Source organism: Equus caballus, chromosome 10 (assembly GCF_041296265.1).
Source record: "Equus caballus isolate H_3958 breed thoroughbred chromosome 10, TB-T2T, whole genome shotgun sequence".
In the NCBI taxonomy this organism is placed as follows: domain Eukaryota; kingdom Metazoa; phylum Chordata; class Mammalia; order Perissodactyla; family Equidae; genus Equus; species Equus caballus.
The window spans coordinates 7570990-7598085 of NC_091693.1; the positions used below are offsets into that span (position 1 = coordinate 7570990).

At 38.4% G+C, this 27096-nt stretch overlaps 1 protein-coding gene across 6 annotated transcripts in view; it reads left to right on the top strand.

Annotated features, from left to right (window-relative positions):
- Positions 1–27096, top strand: part of ZNF529 (zinc finger protein 529) — a 54283-nt gene that overhangs the window by 697 nt on the left and 26490 nt on the right. For 2 of the 6 annotated variants that reach the window (XM_070224214.1, XM_070224219.1), the window contains 3 exons: positions 5916–6117; positions 6655–6704; positions 20035–20112. The exons of 2 other annotated variants lie outside the window; for them this stretch is intronic. In XM_070224214.1, the coding sequence (XP_070080315.1) occupies positions 6068–6117; positions 6655–6704; positions 20035–20112 (178 nt within the window). In that variant the 5' untranslated portion in view covers positions 5916–6067. Of the gene's footprint in view, positions 1–5915; positions 6118–6654; positions 6705–20034; positions 20113–27096 lie in introns of those variants that run through there. 2 more of the 6 variants (XM_070224218.1, XM_070224217.1) reach the window with 1 other exon arrangement.

The following is a 27096-nucleotide window of genomic DNA, read 5'->3' on the forward strand; positions in this document are numbered from 1 at the left end:
CCTGTTCTAGAGCGTGGCCTCTGTTGCCCTGCATCCATTGTCCAGCCTAGTGCTTAATACGCAGTAGGCATGCAGTACATTAAGTGGATCCTATTGTGGAGCTAATCCTAAATTCCATGGTTTCTTGCAATTTGTTGCAGTGGGTTTTTTTTCACTGCCTCTGTCATTTCACCTTATAACCAGGCTGCACAGAAATGTTAGCTGCACAAAATGGCTGTCAAAGGGAAGTTGAGTATTTGGGACCTAGAATGAAGGTCCCAATTTAAAAAGCACAAGCTTGTGTTTGTTAATGGTGATTTTAGGGCTGGAATTGCCCCCAGGGCAGGGTCCTTGGAAGACGTGATATTGAGGGACAAAGAGTAGGATTCCTTCCTCCAAAGATTCCTTTTGGAAGCTCTTTGGGGGCAAGCTGCATATTGCAGATGCACAGCATTTCCATAGCTCTGTCGACAGGAAACTGCTGTGAACATAGAAACAGATTCCAGTCCCAGGCTTCAGTGAACCTAACTTTTCTGTATGATACAGGGAAGAGTCAACAGTATTCCAGTCTTCCTCACCCTTCATCTGGGTCTGTTTAATATGGATGCTGGAGGCTTGCTAGTGATGAAGAATGTCTTCTTATTTACCCTGTCTGGGCTCCAAGAAAGGCCTGCTATGTCATAATTCCCTTTTCCTTCCAAGTTTTGCTTTATTCCAAAAAAAGGGCCATGAGAGGAGAAAAGCATTGCAGTTGCACATCTCAAAGCTAAGCTAGAGGTCATTTTGAACTTTGTCTTTATGAAATGCATTGTTGTTTTTCAGGATAGAGAACAACTTCATCTGAAATGCCCTGCCAAATAGTGACTTAACCATTTACCTGGTCTCTAGGCCTTCTCTTCCCAGTTCATGAGGGTCCTATGAGGATGGATCCCCTTCTTTCCCAGTTCCTCATCAGATACCCTTCCTACAGTTCATTTTCCTGTGACCACTTGCAACACCTCCCCCTTGTGCTCTTTTTGTCTCCTGATGCAGAAATAATCGTCCTATTTACTGTGATTAGTTCAGAGACCAATGCTTAGGTAGAATTACACATTAGATACATTAGATATTCTTCAGAGAGGTAAGCAGAAAAATGGCAAGGGAGGAGAAGATTTGATTGATTTCAGTAAGTAACAGTTCTGTTTGAAGGCTTTTAGGAGTAAGAATATTATTGGGGGTATATGCAGAGAGATCTCTGTCAAGAAAGGCAGGATTTTTTCCCCAGAGAATCCATTGGGAGATTTATGTGGTACCAACGAATTCTTGTATAAGATTTGGCAGCATCAGGTTTTTTTCAAGTCATATAATTGTGTCGACTGAGAGACAGTAGGGTATAATGGTCTCTGAGTGTTGGCAGGGATCAGCAAACTGTGACCCTGCAGGCCAAATCCAGTTTGTAGCCTATTTTTCGTATGGCCCATGAACTAAGACTGGTTTTTAACATTTTTCAATAATTGACAACATATCAAAAGGAGAACAATAATTCATAACTTGAAAATTATATGAAATTCACATTTCAGTGCCCATAAATAAAGTTTTGAATTTTGTCAATAAAAAAATTTGTGGGGCCAGCCCCTGTGGCCTAGTGGTTAAGTTCAGCATGCTTCGCTTTGGCAGCCCAGGTTCAGTTCTGGGCACAGACCTACACTGCTCTGTTAGCAGCCGTGCTGTGCTGGCAGCCCACATAGTAAAACATAGAGGAAGATTGGCATGGATGTTGTTAGATAAGCACCTATATAATATCCTTGATTTTGCCTTTTGGCCCACAAAGCCTAACATATTTACTATCTGGTCCTTTACAGAAAAGTTTGCTGACCCCCAATCTAGAGTATCTGAATTAAAATTTTGGTTTTGCTGCTTAGTATTTGTGAGTTTGGGCAATATATTCAATGTTTCTGTTCCATAGTTTATTGTTTGTAAAATACAAATAATAGTACCAATTTCAAAGAGTTGCTATGAGGATTGGGAGAGTTAATATTAACAGAGCACTAGAAGAGTGGCTGACAATAATGTGCCTAAAAACCTGTTATTATGTAGATAATTCTAAGTCATTCCACATTCATAGATAAGGAGCAGTGAAACTATGAAGTTAATTGTAATGAGCATTGGTAAAGAAGAAAATGAGCCGCATGCTCAGATGGTCTAGAACAGGAATCCTTCACTGCTGGGAGCCGTGGCTACATCATCTGATGGGCTGCTTGACAGGGTCCAGCCGATTAACGCCGAGGGGTGCAGCGTCACCCCTTGGTAAAGAATAACCGGCCGGCCCCTCACATAGTTCTGAAACCTGTGCTGCTTCTAATTGCCCTTCATTCCTTGTCCTTTCGTAACCTCCAGTTTTCACTCCTTTGGGCGGCTGCTTGGGAGGCACTACCTCCCAGGAGAATTAAATATAGTAAGAGACTGTGACCACCGCATAAGCCTTCAGAATATCGCAAGGGGCAAGCTCCCCCTGACGCACATAGATAGTGGAAGAACTTTTCTCGCTAATGAGGGGTTCGTACTGAAGAGAGTATTTGGATCAAAGCAGCTGCCTCCTTCTGGTTGATGTTTTGCTCTTCCTCCAGTTTCCCTGATAAGCATAGATATACTTCTTCCTCTGTAGTTAAGTAGAATTTTCCTCCATATGTTAGTTATTGAAAAATATATTATTCCCCTGCATGTGTTTGGCAAACTATTATAGAAGTCTTTTCTTAATTGCTGAAGTCGCTTTTGTGCAGGAAAAGATAGTTAACCTCTGCCTCCCTAAAAGTTAACTCTGTTCCCTGTAAGTATGCACTTAATCAATGAATGCTTTGTGGTTTACTCTGCAAGAACATCTGTAACTGCTATATTTATCCCCTGCTAAAAAAGATATAAAAACACTGTATAAACCAGTAAAGACAGACTTGCTTTGTACTTCCTTATCTCTCTGAGAATATTTGTAGAGCTATTTCTGTACTAATCCTGAAAAATATAAAAACGACACTTGTGCACAGTAAAGTCAGACTTGATTGCACTGACTCAAGCCTCAGGTCTCCTTCTTGTATATAGCGCTGACTCGGTCTCTCCCTCTGCTGGAGCTGGACTCCGGCACTTCACATTAAAATATTTGCCTTGAAATTGTAAACCAAATTATTGTATGTTTATTTTATGAACGCATATTTTTCCTGGGGAAAAACTCTATAATTTTATGAGACTATGAAAGGTATACATGACCCAAACAGGTCTGAACCACTGACCTAGAATCATCAATAGCTTACACCTGCAAGTGTAATTTCCTGTATTATGTAAATGTTAATCACATTACATCTAGGTGATTAACATTATATAGATAATGAAGATATTCTAACATAAAAAATATAAAATGCAATGCTGCACGATATTCATGTTATTGAACAAAAGTACTCAAGAAGTTGCTAAATTATAAATCACTTTATTATAGGCATTTCTTAGCAATTTTTCAAGGATTATATCCAATATGATACATTAACTGGTCATTCAGTGGAAAAAGGCAATGATAAAGCCACATTTGTTAAGCATTTTCTATGGACCAAAAACTGTTTAGTCTGAAAGTGTCACTTAATTGAGTTGTGCTTATTCACAGGAGAATCTTAACATGGAAAGTGTCTTGTTATATTGATGAAACACAGGTAAAAGAAGATACAAGACTTGGTAGGTTTATTTGTTTCATTCATGCTGGTTTCAGTGCCGTCACCTGTCATTTTGCCAGCCTGTTTGCTCAGTTTTCATAATAAGTAGGAGATAGCCCTCCCTCCAGCTCTTTTTAGAAGAAAGCTTTAAATAGGAACAGGTATTGTTGTATATTCCTGATGATGGAATTAACACAGTCTTGTTGGAAAAAAATTAGTAATCTAAGTTGAACTTATGAAATAGAAAGTTAAAGTTCTCAGTTTTAGCATACAGAAATAATCATTATGAACATTTTGGTGTACGTTCTTATAAGTTTTTCCCTGTGCTTATGTTTATGTGATTTTGTTTTTTCAGAAAAATTGACACAAATTGGTCATTTAAATGAGAAAAGACCTAACTCTTAGTTAGAAAAAGGAGTCCAACCCAATCATTTGTTGTTTTGTTGTACTTCCATGTATGTAGTGTCAAATGACAAAACTGAAACAATTTTGATGTCCTTTATTCAAGGGAAAGCAATCTGTGCATGGGGGGAGTGCAGGCCTCACAAACAGTGGATCATTCTTCCAGAGGGATTTTGGGCAAGAGACAGTTTTATAGAATGTTAGAAGAGGCAGCTCTAGAACAGGGCATGGTTCTCTAGGAGGTTGGGGATTTCCTTATAAGATAGCAGGTCCTATTTTCTGGGGTAAGATAAGCTAGCTAAAGCTGAGTTGGAGGATTGGGATTGGTGTATGTGAGCTTTCCTTGACAGTGAGGCATCTCCCCTAAGTGTAGGTTGGTTTAGGTTTAGATTTGTGACTGGGCTGGTCCACTGGGGTGGCCTCCATTTTGTGGGTCCTGACATATGAATTAATTTTATCAGTAGGGATAAGAAGGAAGTGACAATGCTGCCCAACTGATTTGACAAACCTTCTGAGTATTCACACCTTTTGGAATTGTAGATATCAATTTATGCATAATTCCAGGAGAACAAATTATCAAGTAAGGCTACTCACAATTAAGTATTTAATTTTTTGTTTTTCTTTCTTTTTTTTTTTTTTTTTTACAGATTTAGATAACTTTAACAAGACAGCACTAATATCTCAAGACCAGGTATCTTAGGAGATTCCATTATACAAGTCATGCTGACAATGTGGGTTTATAATTTGAGATAATAGAATTCGATGTTAGTAGTTATAAATATGCATAAATGAGTTAGACAGGAAGCAAGATTGAATTTTGTTAATATTTTCATTTTCTTACCTAAATGGGTCTGATTCTCTGAACTAGTTTTATGAAGCAGAACGGTGTCCCTCGCTCTGCACAGCTGCTGTCCTCGTTTTCTTTCTGAAACTCTTTGTGGGTAATGTTGTTAGTAAAGACTAATTAACATTCACAAGCTGTGCTCTGTAATATATTAGCATTACAAGGAAGAGCAGATCTAAGAAACTCAAATTTCACTCTCAGAAAAAAATGGTAAGAACAGAAGAGAATTTCCTTTAATAGTAATGGATTACAGGACATGAAATAGTCTCTTCATCATCAATAAAAAATAGATAATATTTTGTTGTTTTTTCACTTAATCCTGACAACAGTTCTTTGAAAAACTATTGTTTTTTTCCTTTTATTGCTAAGGAAATCTAGGCAGTGCAGATATAATACTTACTAAGACACTTTCAGAGCTAAAATTGACATACTGGAACTTTAACCACAGAGCTTGTTCTTATTTACAACTGTACATAATGTTGATGCAAATAATCCATAATCAATCTATAAATCAAAATTGGGGTGAGTTTATCATGAGCCAGGTTTTAGGACTATAGCCTGAAGGATACCAAAGAACTGGGGTGTACAAGTAGTTATATACTGTTGTAGGGAGTAAGACTTTTCCTCTTCCCAAATGTGGGTTCGTCTGGCCGGAGAGCGAATTAAATTCATATGAGACAAAATAGCAGGAGAAAATTAAAGAAAGCTTTATAACATGTATACATGGAAGAGGTCGGGCAAACTGAGCAACTCGCCAAAATGGCCGAAACCACCACTTAAATATCTAAAAACAAAGGAGGATGTTGGGGATGGAGTGGGAGTCAATCATGGGAGATTACCACACAAGTACGGTAAACAAAATGCAGATTTAAGTCCTTGCCTTTGGCATTGATTAAGAGTTTCTAGAGACAAGGTCATCCCCCCTTCTTCCTGGTACAGAGGGAGATATCTTTACAGATGGAGAGTTCCTTTACCATGTAAATGTCTCTTACAAAGGGTAAATAAATTCTACTTTTCAGTTGCTCTCCTGTCTTCAAAGTAACTAGCCTCAAATAATCATCATGCCGAAGAGGTATATCTTGGGGTGGCCAATTCCAGTCCCCACACTGTCTTGGAACAAAGAGCATACATCACATGTGACAGGAATATCTCTTTTTACTCCTGTCACGAGATGCTTAGCTGGCACAGCAGGTTGGCAGTCAGCAGGTCAGTGGTCACAAGGTGAGCACAGCAGGGCTGTAGTTAATCCCCTGTTTCCAGGAAGAGACCCTTACCCTTAAAGAAATGCCAGTACGGGGGGGGGGGGGGGGGGGGGTGGTTACATCCCTATCTTTAAGGGCATCATTCTTGTCTTTGGGACACTGTAAATGTTTTAAAGCAGAGGTACAATGCATGCTCAACAGGCCACTTCAGGCCCTTTTGGAAAAACAAGGTCAGGCCGAATTAGTTTTAATCTAAATGGCTTCCTCACATACTCCAGTATATCCTGTTACTTTTCATCTGTTTATCAATAACCTCTCAATTTTTTAACCTGCCTCTCTTGCTCGTTAATTTATTACAAATGTCTTTCCTCAGCATTTAATATGAATTAGGTAATCATTTTTAAAAACTAACATACTAGCATAATAATAGCTACCCATAATTTATTTAACCTCTTCACTATCCTGAGATATTTATGGTTACCGAAACTACTCTGTGATGAATATCCTTGAGATGTATCTTTATTTGTCTACTTTTATATCTGTTTCCGGCCCACAGTATGCCACAACTTATTCTAGTACTTGAGGAGAAACCAGCACTGAAAAGAGGTAAGTTGCTCATTATTAGGCAAAGAAGATCAAATATATGTGGGAAGAAATGTAAGCTAGACTGTGATGAAGCCTCTTAAAGAAGTCAGATAACACATACTGGGAAGTCATAGGGAAGAGACATTCTGATGACAGCAAGCGTTCTCAGGTTATGACCAAATTATACTGAAGACATAAGAGCTCTGTGGAGGTGAACATGTTTTATTCAATGAGCTTTATGCCTTATAGTTTTTTAGTGAGATTAGATGTAAAGTGAGACTAATAGAACAGGATTAACTAGGTGTTTTGAGGGCATTAGGGCTGAAAGTTCAACCCAATATATTAGGAAGACATAAAAGCATTTAGAACATCATCAATACCTATGAGACTTCTCTCAGGGACTTTTAACCATTCTTCTCTAGGTAAAACCCCAACTTTCTTGGCCATATGTAAAAACTAAAATGTAAATCAGCTGTTGGGAGATGAAGGAAACAAAGAAAAGCCATTCAGACTTGGCACCTATTTGTCCTGACCATGTTCTTGAAGTTCAAGGGAAGACTGTTTGAGGCTACTTCTTAATTTAACAGTGGCCATGTATTAATATTAATATCTTTTTGAAGAAAAGCTTCCTTTTTACAGAATTTAAAAATGCGTATTTATATTAATACATGGCCACTGTTAAGAAGTAGTCTTAAAGAAAAAGAAAATCATATAGAAGAACACAGAGAAGCAATGCTAACATAAGGTTGCATAGCTTTCCAGACATTTTTCTTTTGTTTATATATGCACATATTTTACAAGGAAAATGATATTGTGTTTATGGATTGATTTTTTTACTATTGAGTATGTTTTGAATATTTTTCATATTCTTTTTTCCCAGTTTTAAATATTTTATATATATTTTTTTAATTTTTAATTTTTTCCTTTTGCTCCCAAAGCCCCCAGTACATAGTTGGGTATTTCTAGATGTGGGTCCTTCTAGTTTTGGCATGTGGGATGCCACCTCAGCATGGCTTGATGAGCGGCGCCACGTCTGTGCCCAGGATTCGAACTAACTGGTGAAACCCTGGGCCGCTGAAGCAGAGTGCACGAACTTAACCACTCGGCCATGGGACCGGCTCCTTTTCCTGGTTTTATTGATATATAATTGATTACATACTTAACTATAAATATTTTTTACAACTTTGCATTTAATGACTACCTTAGTAGTCATGAGTGGATATTCTGTAATTTATTTTAAACCAATAAGCTATTGCTAAAGCTGAATATTACCTGGGCAATTCCTTCTACTGGCTGTGCAGCTCCCACTTTTTTTTTTTTTTTGAGGAAGATTAGCCCTGAGCCAACTGCTGCCAATCTTCCTCTTTTCGCTGAGGAAGACTGGCCCTGAGCTAACATCTGTGCCCATCTTCCTCTACTTTATATGTGGGATGCCTACCACAGCATGGCGTGCCAGGCTTTTTTGCAACTGCATTGTTTTCTGCCTTTGCATGTGGGATGACTAGGTATTCCCATTTTCTGCATAACTAACCACCCTAAAACTCAGTGGCTTAGCTGTAGAACAATGATAACATTTATTTTGATTATGAATCTGTTCATTGGGCAGAGCTTTGTGGGGACAGCTAGTCTCTGGTCTACTTGGCTTCAGCTGGAGTGGCTTGAAGGTTGGGGGCTGGAATCATCTGAAGCCTTGCTCACTTACATGTATAGTGGTTGATGCTGGCAGTCAGCTGGAACCTCAGCTGGAGTGCGGTTGGAATATCTAGCTGTGGCCTTTTCTATGTAGCTGCTTGGATTCCTCACAGCAAAATGGCTGGGTTTCAGGGTGAGTGTCTTGAGAGAGTTGGTAGGAAGCTCTGTTGCCTTTCCTAACCTAGCCTTGGAAGATACAGTGTCATTTCCACTGTGTTCTGTTCATTAAGAGAATCGCAAAGGCCTGCTCTGTTCCAAGAGGAAGGGAAATAAACTCCACTTCTTGATGAGTGAGTGGCAAAGTTCTGGAAAAACATGCAGGACCTGAAATATTCTTGTAGGCCTTATTGGAATTTATAATATGTGACAGTCCCTGAGGCCACAGAGGAGATTTTGGTGTGAATGGTGTCACCCCTTTGCAGCCCTGGAAAATGGAATAGAGGGAGCAGTATCTGCTCAGGATGTGCCCAATCTGAGGCCCAGCCATTAGCAGAGTGGAGCACGGGCCAGAAACCTCCTGCTGAAGTGTCTGGATCCTGCTTCCAGAAGGAGGACCTCTGCTTGGTGTTTGTGCCTGTCTACTGGATTCCTTGTGAGTGGAGGGTTTGGGTTTGTCCAGAATCCCTCTTACCTCCCTCACTTTCTGCGTATTGTTTGCAGGAAGGAAGACAGAAGGAAAAAGCTTATATTAATGTACATCATTTTGGGAGCTGAGAGGTACATCTGGTCTCATAGCCAACTTTTCTTTTGCCAGTTCTTGCCTCTGTGGGCTCTGGGCTTCTCCAAGAGTGGACCACTGAGGAGTACTGACAAGTTCTTAACTATTTTTAACCATGGCTTTTTGTCTCTAGATCTTGGACATGGTTACATATTAGATCATGTGAACATTTCCTTATTTTGAAATATCCTCTGTAACAGAGATCTATCTAAGAAGCTGTTCCTCTCATACCAGTGAAGGATGATGCCAGACAGCCCAAGGGATCCTGATGGGTCCCTCTAGTCTCCCATTAATGTGTAGCATCTCCTATAAGTTCAGCCTTCTTTCAAGAAGAGTTATGGAGTAAAATTAAATCCCTTGAGAAAGAGGTATTTGACCATCCAAAAAATGGTGGAGGTATGATTCAGAGAAGGTGGTCCCATTTGATTACTCATGGAAAAACTTGGAAATTCTTTGCATTTTCTAGGAAAATATAAGATTGGCAGTTGACTGGCTTCAGTGTTGGTATGTGTTATGATTCCAGGTTCTGTGAGGCTTTTAGGATTGGATAGGGGTAAGATTGGGACCTGCATACAGAGAGATTGGGGCTCTATCTTGGGAATCAGTCTCAGAAAGGTGAATACCGGGAGGAAGATCTTTTGTGTACTTAAAAAGATTGTGCTGGCTTAACATGATTAACTCTGTGATTCTGGACCATTCTGCATTTTGTTTCCTCTAACTCAAGACCAAGGAAAGTATTCAGTGAGGGATGGCGGATTATCCAGATTTCAAAGGAGTAGATAACTATAGACTCCTATCAGTACAAAAGATGTTAGAGATTTTTTTTCTCCAACCAAAGCATAGTATACAAAGTAGTATAGTATCAAAGAATAGTTAAGGATGATGGACTATATTGTAGCTAGTAAAAAAAAAACTTACTAATTGGCATAAGAAAGAGTAGTACTTAGGATATATTTAAAAATAACGGTCTTACACCCAAACCCAAATAGGTTAGAGAATGATAATTTGGTGTGAAGTATTAAACCATTAAAATAAGTAGAAAAAACATTGTATGTGACATATTGATGAATGTGAGGCTTGAAGAAATTCTTTAATTTTATGCAAACTCTATTATCTAAGCTAGATTTAATACTATATTGGAAAAGAAATTCTATAAATTATATTTTCTTAGTCTGTAATGGAAAAAGAGGATAGAAGAATTCACATTTATTGATAATTTATGAGGCAGGCATATGGCATGCAGTATGTTTATATTCACTATTTCACTAATTGTGATTATTTTATTCATTTCTAGCCATGTTTCTAGACATGTTTGGATAATTGAGGAATCACATAACAGGCAGAAACTTTTGTCTAACTCAATTAAATTTCTTAAAAATATGTAGAGAATCTGTTTCTGAAACACTAATTTCTTTTTTTTTTTTTTTAAAGATTTTATTTTTTTCCTTTTTCTCCCCAAAGCCCCCCGGTACATAGTTGTGTATTCTTCGTTGTGGGTTCTTCTAGTTGTGGCATGTGAGACGCCGCCTCAGCGTGGTCTGATGAGCAGTGCCATGTCCGCGCCCAGGATTCGAACTAAGGAAACACTGGGCCGCCTGCAGCGGAGCGCGCGAACTTAACCACTCGGCCACGGGGCCAGCCCTGAAACACTAATTTCTTGACTCATCTATCTATCTATGGACTTCTAGCCATAGCCTGTTTGCTTGCTGTATAGCCCCCTTCTTGGATTTCAAACCTTTATCTACTCTTTTCCCATTTCGAAAACAGTTTTTGAATTTCACCAGTAATACTTGGGTTTATGGTTTTAGGCATGGGTAACATTCAGGAATGCGGCCCTAGGCTTCCCTCCGGAGGAGTGGGAATATCTGGTTCTGCTCAGGGAGCTGTTCTGGGATGTAATGATGGAGAACAGCTGCTTAGTCTCACTGGGTAAGCTATCTGCTTCAAATAATTCACAATATGCTCTCTGGACTATCAAGCCTATTTTTTAAGAAACTAGGTGAATTTTTTCACCTTGTTTTCAAAAGAATGGGTTAAACTTTGTTGTGTTGCAGATGATACCTCCATTAAACACCTTCAGCATTCTTCATGATATTCATACCTTTCTCAGGCCCTTCATATAATTTCTACCTTCCTTGATATCCAGGGAGCTAGATGTGACTTGTGGGACATGTAAGGCCTATTCATTGTCAAAGAAACTAGGTGTTACACTGTGTTGGTAAAGATGCTCAATGTTATTTCTGACCCACCTTTAAAGAGTACAGTACCTGGGACTTGAGATTGGTATCTCAAACGGAGGGTGGGGGTTCAATCTTGTAGGACTGAGTTCTTAATCTGTGGGATCTGATGTTATCTCCAGATAGATAGCATCAGAACTAAGTTAAATTGTGGGAGCCCCAGCTGGTGTTAGAGAATTGCTTGGTGTGGGGTGGGGGGAACCCATACATTTGGTGACCAAAAGTGAAGTGAAGTGTGGTAGTAGTGTAAGAGTAAAGGAGAAGCACAGGAGGAGCATGTTCCAATTTGCTAACATTTTCTTAAGAAATTTTACATGAAGGGGCCGGCCCCGTGGTGCAGCGGTTAAGTTCGCACGTTCCGCTTCTCAGCGGCCTGGGGTTCACAGGTTTGGATCCCGGGCGCGGACATGGCACCGCTTGGCACGCCATGCTGAGGTAGGCGTCCCACATATAAAGTAGAGGAAGATGGGCACAGATGTTAGCTCAGGGCCAGACTTCCTCAGCAAAAAGAGGAGGACTGGCAGTAGTTAGCTCAGGACTAATTTTCCTCAAAGAAAAAAAAAAGAAATTTTGCATGAAGTTTTTGGTATGTCATTTTCTTTTCTTGTAATATCTTTGTCAGGTTTTGGTATTGGTGTAGCACCGGCCTCATAAAACAAGATGTGAACTGTCTTCTCCTTCTCTATTTTCTGGAAAAGTCTGTATGATTGGTATGATTATTGGTATGATTTCTTCCTTAAATGTTTGGTAGAAACCTCTAGTAAAACCAGCTGGGCCTGGCATTTTCTTTGTTTTTGATAATAATTTCGATTTCTTTAATAGGTATTAGGTTATGCAAATCTTCCATTTCATCTTGTATTTGTTTTAAAGTAAGTTGTATTTTTCAAGAATTTTGTCCGTTTCTCTTGAGTTGTCACATTTGTTGGAATGAAGTAGCTTGTAATAATTCCCTCTTAGACTTCTAATAATTATATGTTCCTTGGCGATCAGCTCTTTCATTCTTGATATTGGTGACTTGTCTCTGCAGTTTTTTATTTTTGGTAATTCTAGCTAGAGTTTAATCAATTCCGTTGCTCTTTCTAACAAAATCACTTTTGGTTTGGTTAATTTTATGTCTATTTTGTATGTCATTTATTTCTTTTCTTATTTCCTTCTAGGTACTGAGGCTTTACTTTGCTTTTCCTTTTCTGGCTTCTTAAATTGGACCTCTGGTTACTGATTTTAGACCTTTCTTTTCTTTTAATATAACATTTAAAGCCAGAAATTCCCTATTTTAACTCCATTCCACAAATTTTTATATATTGCATTTTTATCAATCAGTTTAAAATATTTTATTTCCCTTTTGACTTTTTCTTTAACCCATTGATTATAGAGAAGTGTGGTGTTTACTTTCCAAACATATGTGGGCTTTCTAGATGCTTCATTGTTACTCATTTCCAATTTAGTCCCATTTGATCAGAGCATACATTGTGTATGATTTTGACCCTTTGACATTCATTGATTCTTTTTGTATGGCCCCGTATATAGTCTACATTGATGAATATGCCATATGTACTTGAAAGGAATATGTATTTGATGGTTGTTGGGTGAATTATTGTACAAATATTAATTAGTCCAAGTTGGTTGATAGTCCATTAATATCTTTATGATTTTTTTGTCCTTTTTTTGTGATTGCTGAGAGATAGATATTAAAATGAGGGCTGGAACTACTGTAATGCTGAAGTGAGTAAAGCACCCAGGGTTCAACATTTAAGGAGGCGTTCATTTTTAGGGTCACGGAAGTGCAGCAGTTTTTGATGCTGTGCTTTTAGGTACAGACACATATATGATAATTGTGCCTTCCTCACATACTGACTCTTCTATCATAAAATGTCCCTCTATCACTGGTGTAGTTTATCTGAAATTAATATAGTCACCCTAGCTATTTATGCTATATTTACATAAAATATAAACCACACAACACACTAATAATATTTTCGCTTTGAATACTCATGTGTAGTTTAAAGAAACTGAGATGATAGAAAGAGTTATTACATTTATCCAGAGTTACCATTTATGCTTCCTTCCTTTCGTCCTGAAGATCCCATTTTCCCACTGGTAGCATTTTGTTTCAGCCTGAAGAGCTTCCTTTTAGCATTTCTTGTAATGCAGGTCTATTGGTGACAAATTCTGTTTTTTTTTTAACCTAAAAATGTCTTTATTTGGCATTCATTCTTGAATATATTTTCTATATATAAACACTGGATATAGAATTGTGCTTTGTTAAAATTTAAACACTTTTTTAAATTGTTTAGTGCACACTGACACCTCTAATTCCAATCCAACTTACCAGGGTTTATTAGACTCTTCCTTTACATATTTATACCTCTCTTTTCTGACCGTGAGAATCCTGTTTCCAGATAGTTTCAATGTATTTACTTATTACTCAGTTACTCTACACATAGCCAGTCTGCCTTCCATGCAGCCTGTAACTTCTTCTAAGTTTCTCTGTGCATGTCAACACATGGGCCTGGACCCTGATTCTCTCCCCAGTTGTCATCAAGAAAATTGAGCTCCTCCACCAGCTCCAGCTTCCACCACTCTCACAGAGGAGATGTGAACTCTTCTCTTTTTCTACTTTTATTTTGAAATTTAGTGGGGGGAGGAGTGGAAATGTCATAGAGGCTGTGGGTGAGTAAGCCCTGATCCTAAGACCCACCACTCTCATCATGGCAGGTATATGGACCAAGTGAATTGATCTCCTTATCCCAGGACTCGACACTCTCATGGCAGACACATGCGCCCCTGGCTGTTTGTATCCTTTTTATTTTGAAAATTTGTATTTTTAAAAATTTGGTTTGTCTTGACATAAAATCTCAAGAACTGTGGTTCTGGATGATCTGTAGTTTTATTGATTGTTTTTCTTCACCGCTTGTTTGTCTTCACTTCTGGTGAACTTTCATTTGTAGTTCTTGCATTCTATCACCTCATTTCTGAGTTTTTCTAATACATACTATTATTTTATTTATGTAATATTTTCTCAATGTTTATTCCTGTGTAGTAAAGAATTAACTTTATAGAAAGAAAGGTCTTGCCTTTGCCCTCGGCTCCTGAGAGGTGATCACTAAGCCCTTAGAATGTTCTGCCCGATAAATACCTTTGTTTACCTGACAGTAAACACCATATAGTCTAACAGTGTGATTTATGGTTGGAGTTTTGAGTTGTGCAGTATGAGCTCAAAGTTTGCAAACTAAGGTCAGCCTGCAGACAGTCAACCATATTTATGTGACTGAGCCCCAGTAGAAACTCTGGACATCAAGGCTCAGGTGAGCTTCCCTGTTTGGCAGTACTCCATGCTTAGTCACACGTTCTTGCTGGAAGAAGTCAGTATTATCTCTGGCTTCTCTGGGAGAGGACACTTGGAGGCTTTGCTCTTGGACCTTTGCTGGACTCTGCCCTGTGTGACTCTCCCCTTAACTTAATCTGTATGCTTTCACTGTAATAAACTGTAACTGTGATTGTAACAGCTTTCAGTGAGTTCTGTGAGTCCTTCTAGCAATAATTCACTGGAATTATCCTGGGAACCCCCAAACTTGTAATTACTAAATTTTATTTCACTATTTCTCTTAAACTTTCTGACATTTTTTAGCACTATAAAACACTGTTTTCTTCTGAAAATAGCTTTGCCTTCTCACATAAGATCTGATGTATAGTGTTCTAATTATCTTTTTTTTTTTTTTGAGGATGATTAGCCCTGAGCTAACTGCTGCCAATCCTCCTCTTTTCACTGAGGAAGACTGGCCCTGAGCTAACATCCACGCCCATCTTCCTCCACTTTATATGTGGGACACCTACCACAGCATGGCGTGCCAAGCTGTGCCATGTCCGCACCTGGGATCTGAACTGGTGAACCCTGGGCCGCTGAAGCGGAACATGCACACTTAACCGCTGCACCACCAGGCCAGCCCCTAATTATCTTTTTTAAAGTTTTAAAATTTTAGTTTGTATTTCCTCTTTAACTCAAGAATAACTTGATAGAGTTCAGATGTGAAATTAGGCTTTTGGCTAGGTATATGTAAAAGTTTGATGTAGGGGCCAGCCTGGTGGCACAGCGGTTAAGTTTGCACATTCCTCTTCGGCAGCCTGGAGTTCGTGGGTTTGGATCCTGGGTGTGGACATGGCACCGCTTGGCAAGCCATGCTGTGGTAAGTGTCCCACATATAAAGCAGAGTAAGATGGGCACGGATGTTAGTTCACGGCCAGCCTTCCTAAACAAAAAGAGGAGGATTGGCAGCAGATGTTAGCTCAGGGCTAATCTTCCTCAAAAAAAAAAATGTTCGGTGGATTATAGGTGATGATTTTTTTTCAGCCTATATCATATATGGTGATTTGTACTTTATCAGAATACATATAATATTTGATAGACCTTCTCTGCAGGATGGAAAGATTTACCATTGCATTAGGATGAAGGTAGTCTAATCCCTGTTCCTGTTCTCAGAGGGATGGCTTTCAGTTTTTCCCCATTGGGTATGATGTTGGCAGTGGGTTTGTCATATATGGCCTGTATTAGGTTGAGGTATTTTCCTTCTATACCCATTTTATTAGAGTTTTTATCATGAATGGATGTTGATCTTGTCAAATGCTTTCTCTGCATCTATGGAGATGATCTTGTGGTTTTTGTTCCTTCTTTTATTAATATGGTATATCATATTGACTAATTTGTGGATGTTGAACCATCCCTGTGTCCCTGGTATGAATCCCACTTGATCATGATGTATGATCTTTTTAACGTATTGCTGTATTTGGTTTGCCAATGTTTTGTTGAGGATTTTTGCATCTATGTTTATCAGCGATATTGGCCTGTAATTTTCCTTCTTTGTATTTTCCTTGTCTGGTTTTGGTATCAGGGTGATGTTGGCCTCATAGAATGTGTTAGGAATATTTTTGTCTTCCTCAATTTTTTGGAATAGTTTGAGAAGAATAAGTAATAAATTGTCTGTGAATGTTTGGTAGAATTCTCCCGAGAAGCCTTCTGGTCTTGGACGTTTATTTTGGGGGAGGTTTTTTATTACTGTTTCAGTCTCTTTACTTGTGATTGGTCTATTTAGATTCTCTATTTCTTCTTGATTCAATTTTGGGAGGTTGTAAGAGTCTAAGAGTTTATCCATTTCTTCTACATTGTCCACATTGTTGGTGTATACTTTTTCATAATATTTTCTTATAATCTTTTGTATTTCTGTGTTGGCTGCACATATATTTATAAGTGTTATGTCCTCTTGGTGGAATGTCTTTTTATCATTATATACTGCCCTTCTTTGTGTCTCATTGCCTTTTCTATCTTGAAGTCCACTTTGTCTGATATGAGTATGGCAACACCTGCTTTCTTTGTTTGCCATTAGCTTGGAGTTTGTCTTCCATCCTTTGACTCTGAGCCTGTGTTTGTCTCTAGAGTTGAGATGTGTTTCCTGGAGGCAGCATATTGTTGGGTCTTGTTCTTTAATCCATCCTGCCACTCTGTGTCTTTTGATTGGAGAACTCAATCCATTTACATTTAGAGTGATTATTGATATATGACAGCTTAATACTGCCATTTTATATCTTGTTTTCTGGGTGTTCTGTATTTCCATTGTTTCTTTTTACTTATATTTGTGATTGCCATTTCAGTTTGGTGGTTTCCTGCAATGGTTTTCTCTTTATTTAGGAATTGTGGCTCTGCTCTCATTTTTTTAGTGGTTACCATGAGGTTTGTATAAAAGATCTCATCGATGAGATAGTACATTTTCTGATAGCTTCTTATCTACATTAGCCTAAGCAGATTCCATCCCTTTCCTTTTCCCCTTTTGAGTTATTGTTGTCACAAATTATTATTTTTTGTGTTGTGAGTTTGTGACTAGATTGAAGTGTTTATAATTCTTTTTAATGCTTTCTTTCCCTTTATCTTTTATGTTATAATTGTTTGCTAACCTGTTCTGATACAGAGCTGCAATTTTCTGATTTTGTCTGTCTATTTATCTCTTTGCTCAAAGCTTTGTAAACCTGTGCCTTTTTGTTACAAGTAGGAAGGCTTCTTTCATAATTTCTTGTAACGGAGGTCTAGTACAATGAATTCCCTCCATTTGTTTTGTTTATCTGGGAAAGCTTTTATTTTTCCATTGTATCTGAAGGACAGTTTTGCTGGATAGAATATTGTTGGCTGAAAGTTTTTGTCTTTCAGTATTTTGAATATATCATTCCATTCTCTTCTAGTAAGGTTTGTGCTGAGAAATACTGAAAGCCTGAGAGGAGTTCCTTTGTAAGCTATTTTCTTATGCTTTGCTGCCCTTAATATTTTTCCTTTGTCATTGACTTTTGCCAGTTTTAATATTATATGCCTTGGATAAGTTCTTTTTGCATTGATGTAATTAGGAGTTCTTTTGACTTCATATACTTGTAAGTCCAGCTCTTTCCCCAGGTTTGAGAAGTTCTCAGCTATTATTTCTTTGAACAAGCTCTGTGCTCCTTTCTCCCTCCCTTCTCCCTCTGCAACACCTATAATCTTTATATTGCTTTTCCTAATTGAGTTGAATATTTGTGGAAAAATTAAAAAATCTTAGTTCTTTTCTCTCTTCCTCTACCTGAAGTATTTCTATATTTCTATCCTCGAATTCACTATCTGTCCTCCATAACATCAGTTCTATTTTTCATGGTTTCTAGACTATGTTTTATCTCATTAATTTTTTTCTTCATATCCAGAATTTCTGTTTGGTTTTGTTTTTAGAGTTTCATTCTCTTTGTTGAAGTATTCCTTCTGCTCATTTTATTCCTGAGTTCACTGAACCGTTTTTCTGACTTTTCTTGTAACTCATTTTCTTTATGACAACTATTTTGAATTCTCTGTCATTTAGAATATAAATTTCTGTGAGTTCACGATTGGTTTCTAGAGACTTGTCATTTTCCTTCTGCACTGAAGTATTACTGTAGTTCTTCATGGCGTTTGATGAATTGATCCTTCCCCAGCACTTTTGTGGCAGTATAATGTCACAGATTCCACCTGCCACCACTGGGGGGGCAGAAGCTGTGTTTTCTGATCATGCCCCATCTGCTGCAAGTTGTGCAGTAGGGCTGCTCTGCATTTGTGTGGGCTGGCCACAGCCACTCTACAGGTTGTGCTCACATGGTCAGGGCCTCTGTGCCGAGCAGCCAGGTCATGCACCCTAGGCGGAGGCTCTGTGCTCAGAGGATCAATCGCTCTCTTGCAGGCGGGGCTGTTGCACTTGGCAGGGGAACAACTAAGCTGCTGTGCTAGGCAGGACGGGTGCCTCTGCTGGGGCTGAGCTGCCACTCCATGGGTCCTATGAGCTGTTGTCCTCCATGGGCAGAGTGCCTCTGAGCAGGTGGAACAACACCTCACTTGCACTGTGCTAGGTGGGAGGGCACCCAGGTGGGAGCTGAGCTATCACTCCGTGGCTCCCACATGCTGCTGTACTCCATGGGTGGGGTGCCTTCTTGCCAGTGCTGTGCTTGGCAGGCAGGTGCCTTCATGTGGGCTGAGTCAACACCACTCAGTGTAGAGTGTTCCCACCAATGGGGCTACTGTGGCACATTGGGCAGTCCTGTGGGCTGGGCTACAACTCTGAAAGTGTTTCTGTTGGCTGAGCTGCCCCTGCCTCCTCTGACAGTCACACCAGCCACTGTGTGAGGATCTGTGACCTGGCTCGCTGCTGCCAGGGAGGGGAAAGGGTATGCTCACCTGGTTCCACTGCCTCCTGGGGATGCAGTCCACCTACCTTCAGATGCACAGCTGTGTGGATCTCTTAGGCATCCCATTGTGCTGTGCAGGGAATCCTCTACTGGTTAATGAATGTCCATTTGTAACTTAGAGGGGAGAGACAAAGGGAACAACTCACTCTTCTGTGATGCTGTTGTCAACCCTCCATGAATATATTCTAATGTCTCATTTTAATTTACTTAGTGACTTTTGCTATATTTTTTTAGTTATTTCATTTTTGAGTTATTTCCTTAAATCTTGCTTTAGGGCTTTTCAGAAATAGGTTCAGATTTATGCTAACTTAATTCCAATAAGATAGAGAAATGGTACTCCTATAAGGGTCTATTCCCTCTTCTCCATTTTTGAGGTAATATTGTTATACATACTACATCTATAAATGTTACAGACCCAAAAATACTTTGCAATGATTATTACCTTATAGAATTGCATGTATTTTAAAGAAGCTAAGAGAAGAATAAGTATGTATTTACATATTTTGTTATATTAAATTTCTTCTTATTTGGGTTCTCCTCATTTTTTCCTGTGAGTTTGAGTAACTATCTGGAGTTGTTTTCTTATCTCAGTACAGCTTTGTTTCCTCCCACCTCTTTTGTTCTTTTGTGCTGTTATTACTATATTAATATTATTTTCCCAACACATTATATACATATTGTTTTATACACCTGCTTTGCAAATAAGTTAAGACAATAAAGTAGAAAATGTGCATTTATACTGTCTTTTATATTACATAATTACTTTTACCAGGGCTCTTTTTTTCCATGAGGATTAAAATTAAACTTAGGGGTCATTTGCTTTCAGCATGGAGAAATTATTTTACTAGTCTTGTAAGTCACATTTGCTGGCAACAAATTCTGCCAGTTGTTGTTTATCTTGGAATGTCCTTATTTAACCTTTATTTTTTAAAGCTAGTCTTGCTGGATATAGGATTCTTGGTTAACAGATTTTTTTCTCTTTCAGGACTTTGTCTTCCCACTGCCTTCTGGCCTCCATCGTTTTTGATAAGAGGTCAGCTGTTAATCTTACTGAGGCTCCCTTGTAAGTGATGAGTTGCTTTTCTTGGTTCTTTCAAGAAATTCTCCTTGCCTTTGCTTTCAGCATTTTTACTGTGACATGTTTGTGGAAGTCTTTGTGTTTCTACTACTTAGAATTTGTTGAACTCCCTGAATGCATAAAGTATTTGTTATGACTTTGTTAAATTGACATTTGTTAAGTGGAGCACAGAGTGCTGGATGGTGAGCCATGGTTCAACAATAGACCATGAGAGAAATTGAAATAGAGGTTTACTACTCACAGATCCTCGAGGAAGTACATGGCATGCTTTGAGAGGTCACTTGGGGAGGTCAAAGTAGAGTACAGACAGATAGAGGCAGGACTTCGGGTACATGCCTTTATTAGAGTCCATAGGTGGAGTGCTTTGGAGTTCCTGAGCTGGGACTGGACTGGTCAATTCCAACCAAAACAGTGGTGTTTTGGTATGTCCCATGGGGGTCTCATCTAAGGGGTACATAAGGCATACAGGTGTTGGGAGGCAGGGAAGACTTGATCACAAGGGCTACTGGGGAAGTCATATCAGGAACTTCCATTTTCTGTGACTCTGCAGGCTGCTATCTAGGGCATGTGCTTGCATTAGGGGGCTAGTGTCAGTTTAAGGTCCTGGGAGGCTACTTGGCCACACAAAATGAATGCCAAGGTAGCAATACCATGGAGTAGATTAGCTAATGTCTTGACATTATTGTCAATAAATTTGGGAAGCTTTGAGGTTTTCTTTATGTTCTTTCTCAATCTCTGCTCATTCTGATATTCTTATTGTGTGTGTGATGGTGCACTTTAATTGTGCCCCACATTTTTCTGATTTGTTCATTTTTCTTCATTCATTTTTCTGTTCTTCAGCTTGCATAATCCCTAATGACCTATCTTTATGTTTGCTAATTCTTTCTTCTGCCAGTTCAAATCTACTATTGAGCCCCTCTAGTGAAATTTTCATTTATAGGATTTCCATGCAGTTTTTAAAAAAAAATAATTTCTATCTTTATCAATATACCTTACTTGATGGAGCATTGTCATCATGCCTTCCTTTATGGTTCCCTTTAGCTCTTTGAATAAATTTATAATGGCTTCTTTCAAATCTTTGTCTGTTAAATCTGACATCTGGTTTATCCCAGAGGCAATTGTTTTTGTATGGATCATACTTTCCAGGTTCTTTGCATTTCTTATAATTTTTCTTTTGGCAAATGGACATTTTAGGTAATATATTATAGAAATTATAGGTACTGGCTTGTTATTTTCTTATTTGTGCTGAGTGAGTTATATTAGTGAAGTCTGTTGCCTCCTGTACCACTTTAAGCCTCTGTTGTTGCTCCTCAGTGGGAGACAACCTTGGGTATCCCACAGCCATTCTGAGATGACAGTGGTTTTGACATGGCTCTTTTTGCCTCTTTCTTTGATCACACCCAGGTGTTAAATTCCACAGATCATCAGCTGAATACTACATTGTTTTCAACAATGCCCTGGAGCGCTGTTCCAGATTAGTCTCTGTCTTGTTATTTCTGCATTCACCAGCTGAAGAAAGTGTCAGAGGAGAATGATGTTCTCAAGAAGAGATGGAAGCAGGGCCAGAATTGTTCCATGGCTACAAAGACCAGTTAGGGGTGGAAATGGACAAAGTGAGTTAAAGAGAGATCTTTTAAAAAACAAAAAACAAAAAGGATACAAAATTTGACTCTGGGAAACTCAATTTTGGTTTCCATGGTTTAAAACTTGCTCAAAAGTACAGTATTCATTTGGGCTTTATAATAGAGCATCTGTTGTATATTGCATTATTTTCTTTCTGACCTCACCTTGGAAATTGCAGAGGGAGAAAAAAGGAAGTCAGGAATTTAGAAGGGCTGGCCTGTTGCAGCTCCAGACTATCACTCCTAGGTGGTGGGGAAAAGAGAGCAAGAGAAGTGGGAAATAGTTTACTGCTTTTAAATATTTGGTCTTATGTCTACTTTGCAACCCCTCGTTCTTTTACTGTATTTTAGGGCTTTTTGATATAAATTTGGAGACACTGTATACATAGGTATGAAAAATATCAACTGTCCTTATTAGTTAAGTACCCTTGAATATGAATATTGACTTTATCCATTTGATATGAACAGTATGAAAACAAAGCCTGAATATTAAATCATATTTTCCCTTTACTTTCTCAGTAACATCAAAGATCAAGGTTTGTTCCTATAGGAAAACATTTTATTTCTAAAGAGCATTAAAAATCTATTTAGAGTCTTTATTTCCACTTCAAGAATTGTTGTGCTTTGTCTTTGTAAAAAGTGCAATTATAGGCATTATATTTGCCCATAGATAAGTATTCATTCATTCAAGAAAAGTGAAGCTGACCTAAACAGACCAAAAGCTCTAACATAATAAGCAGTGATTCATCTCAACCTTAATGCTAACATCTTAGCACAGAATTGAGAACCTAGAAGGTAGGAGCAGCTTTCCAGTTTCCCCTTATTAGAGACTCTGCAGTATAATTTCATTATTTGATTTGAGGATTACTAAATTCCCAGGTTCTTAAAACCACCATATCTAGATATAAGAGAAATGTATTTCAAACCCAAACAAAAAAGTGTAGGCAGGATGAATAGAAGACAAGGGAAAAGATTTAGATTACCTCCCATCTTGGACTATCCTCAGTATTGTCTATTGACTCCTTTTGGAATTGATTATTGAAGAGTCTGTCAGTTCCAAGTGAATGCTGCTGGTTGGATTGGCCCTGATAACTTTTCAACTGTTAAACATTGAGGTTCAGGCACTTGTGAATCTCATTGACCATAAAGGAGCAAAACTCCAAAACAAAGTTAGTTGTTGGGTTTTGTGGACGTCAATGCCAAGTAAAGTCCCATAGTAGCCGCTTCTGCTCTGTCTTTACCTTATTTCCATTTTGAGGCACAAAGACCATGCTTCAGCTCTTTTTTTTTTTTTTTTTTAAAGATTTTACTTTTCCTTTTTCTCCCCAAAGCCCTCCGGTACATAGTTGCATATTTTTTAGTTGTGGGTCCTTCTAATTGTGGCATTGGGACACTGCCTCAGCATGGCTTGATGAGCAGTGCAATGTCCGCACCCAGGATCCAAACTGGCAAAACCCTGGGCCCGCGAAATGGAGCGCACAAACTTAACCACTCGGCCATGGGGCCGGCCCCCTTAACGCTGTTTAAATACAACCCTGCCCACCTATTGTGTTCATCTGACTCCCAGTCTGTTCTGAGAACTTCCTGAATGTTGGAGGTAGAAGATGTGCAAGACTCCAGAGAAAGTCCTTTGGCCTCCCTTCTTAGTGCCACTGTCAGGGGCTATGAGTCTGACCCAGAATGAATGTATCGCATTCTCCTTCTCTTTTTTTCTATTGTTGTCATGGCCCTTTTGAATCTTCTTATTCACTCTGTCCTATTTTCTTAGTGCTCTGGGTCATCAATATGTGGCGGGAGTGGAGTGGTGCTCATTTCAGACCAAGGACATCAGAGACTTGGGGAATAAATATGGACTTGAGGAACAGGGTAGACAACTCTTTCCACCACACCCACCTGAAATCATCAAGTACTTACTTACTTTTATCTTTGAATATGGGGACTGTGGTTCTCCGATTGAAAGGCAAGGCAGGGAGTGAATGCCAGGATGGCCCAGCAATGCCATGAGGAAACCTGCCAAGATCCCCCTCAGAATATTTCTTCATGCCACTTCTGGAGGCCACATACTATGCATATGACTATGCATATGACTTTTGTTAAAGTGAGACAAAGATTCTCAAACCCTTTGTTTGAATAAGTAGTAACCCCTCAAGGCATGGATTATTTTTACACCACATTATTGAGATATAATTCATATACCAAACAATTCACTCATTTAAAGTGTACAATTCAATGGCTTTTAGTATGTTCAGAGTTATACATTCATCACCACAATTTTAGAACACATTCGTTATCCCCAAGACAAATTCTACTCCTTTTATTCCCCATATGCTCCATCCCTAGGCAAACACTAATACACTTTATCTCTACAGATTTGCCTATTCTAGACATTTTATGTAAATGAAATACAATATGTAGTCCTTTGTGACTAGCTTCTTTATTTACCATAATGTTCTGAAGGTTCGTGTTATAGCATGTATCACTATTCATTTCTTTTTACTGCTGAATATTCCACTGTGTGGAGTGCCTTTTGTTTATCTGTTCATCCGTTGATGGACATTGGGGTTGTTTCCATTTTTTGGCTGTTATGAATAATGCTGCTATGAACATTTATGTGCATGCTTTATGTGGATATATATTTTCAATTCTCTTTGGTATTTACCTGGGGTGGAATTGGATCTATGTTTAACCATTTGAGGAACTGCCAGATTGTTTTTGCATAGTAACTACACCATTTTACATTCCCACCAGCAGTGTATGAGAGTTTTAATTTCTCCACATCTTTGCAAATACTTATCTTTATTCTTGATTATAGCCAACCTAGTGGGTGTGAAGTAGTATCTCATTGTTTTGCTTTGCATTTCCCTGATGGTTAAGGAAGGTCATGGGATTTTAGTATACCTTTATGCTCAAAGGGAATAAACAGAATTCCCTTAAGAAAAAAACTCTCTAAATATTTATGGCTTTTATTAAAACACAGATGACAGTTTAAAAGTTATTACCAGGGCAGCAAATTGTGAAGTAAATTACTAATTAGGTTTACAGAGGACTTAGAAGGTAAGGGACAGGAAAATTTGATATTTAATGTCTAAGATGTTGCTCAGAGATCCATAGTTACTGAGCCAGTTGGGAACTGAGCTGTGTGGTGGTGTTAGGTATCTTTAACCATCACATCCGGTGATGGATCCAGTCAGGATCCAGGCTCTCATTACCTCCTGTCCCACCAAAATCCTACCACCCATGTTGCCACTGCTGAAGAATAAAGGAAAGGGGACATGTCAATGTGATTGAAAGTAATCAGTCAGCAAGAATTCATAGTAATCTCTTTTGTGTGCATAGTGCCTTATGCTATGCAAAGCAATTTTCCAGCTATTATTTTTAGTTTTGAGATAAACAGGGAGAAAAACACTAATTTACTGACTACACTGCAGACACTTTATATGTTTCATCTCATTTCATTCTCACAACAGATCAAGTGAAGAGAACTTATTCCCTTATTTACTGATAGGTAGAGCAGGCATGTCTGTCTTCATTTTGTATCTGAAGAGTATGAGGCTCAGTAATATTACAGGATATGCACAACTAAAAATGGTGCAGATGGCGACTGAATCTATATGTTTGACCCCGGAGCTCATGAACACTCATCAGTCCTGCACCTCTATGAGCTTGGATCTATGAATATCTCCTGGTCAGGAGGCAGCCCATTTCTACATCAGATTATACAAAAACTTCACACCCATCCTTTAGCTCCTATAAATCTCTGGACTGGGAGTAACGGAAAGCCAGGGAGCAGAAAGTGGTAGGCCTGAATATTTAACCAATTGTCTTTCCTCTTGTCTGCAGTCAGCATTTGCGTATGTTGTATTTCTCCCCAGTGTCCTCAGAGAGGCTAGGACTGCACTTCAGCCTCACCAACCTCACTGACACGCTCTTCTGCTCAGTCTGCATCTCCCAAGAGCTGTCACTAGGGCTCCCTTTAGCTTATAGCCCATCTCCTCACTTTCTTTTTTTTTTTATTGCAGTAACATTGGATTATAACATTATCCCACTTTCTTTTTAAATCAAACTTGTACTTGCTTCTTCTGTTACACTTTATTGATTTCTATGGGATCAATCAAGTTTTCTTTATTCTCCTTTCCCCTCTACTGGATTAAAAAATATTTTCTTGCTTTTAGAGGTTATCTTTAATTTTTTAACTTGCATTTTTGACTTGTAATTAATTGGTATCTCAAAAAAAAAGTCCTTAGAAGGCTTTAAGTACATTCTTTGTATTGTTATCTGGTGCTTTTAATCTAATTTGTTTTGAAATACGATTAAAATTAATCATTGTTACTTAGTATATGCTTACTGAGACTTCCTAACATATTTACTGATTTCTCCTACCTTTCTAGGTTTAACTAACTTCTTGCTAATGTACATCCTTTAGAAATTCTCCTGTGACTCTATGAAAGAATCCTCAGTCTTTGTCTTAAAATGTCTTTATTTTGCCCCATTCTTGATTGCTGTTTTTCCTTTATCACCTTGAAGGTATTATTCCATTGTCTGATAATATGTCATGTGCCCAATCATCATTCCTTTAAAATAACATGTATTTGTTTTCTTTCAAAAGATTTCTTTGTAAGTTTGCAGTATCATCATGATGTGTCTAGGTGTTAGATCTACTTTCATTATCCTACTTGAGACTTATTTTGATTCATCTTGAAATCGCGACTTTCTTCAATTATGAAAAGTTCTAAACCATTTCCTTTTCTGATGCCTGCCCTCCTTTATTTTTCTCCTTTGATGACATTTCTTACAACATTTCCTAGATGTGTATTGGACCTTTTCATTTTTTTTCGTATCTCTTCGTTTCTCTTTTACATTCCGTTTTATCTGTGTTGTGTTCTAGGTGATCTCTCATTAAGTCCAATCAGTTACCCTTCAGTTGTAGTAATTGTTTAAGTTCTCTATTCTTTACTATCATTAGATTTTTTTTATTTCTGGAAATTCTCTTTGTTCTTTTTAATATCTGCAGATTCTTTTTTACATATTGTGCTTTTGTTATGACTTTTCCATTTTAAACATTTATTTTATATTCTTTCATGTTGTCATATTATATGCAGTTATGGTGGATGCAAACTCCCCCTTCCCCCACCCAGTTTTACTGATATAACTGACATACAACTCTGTATAAGCTTAAGGTGCACAGCATAATGACCTGACACATATACATTGTGAAATGATTACCACATTAAGTTTAGTTAACATCTGTCACCTCACAGTTATTCCCAGTACTTGTCTGTACCTTTTGACCACCTTCACCCAATTCCCCACCCCTCACCCACTGTGACTTTCTTTCTTTACCTGCTGA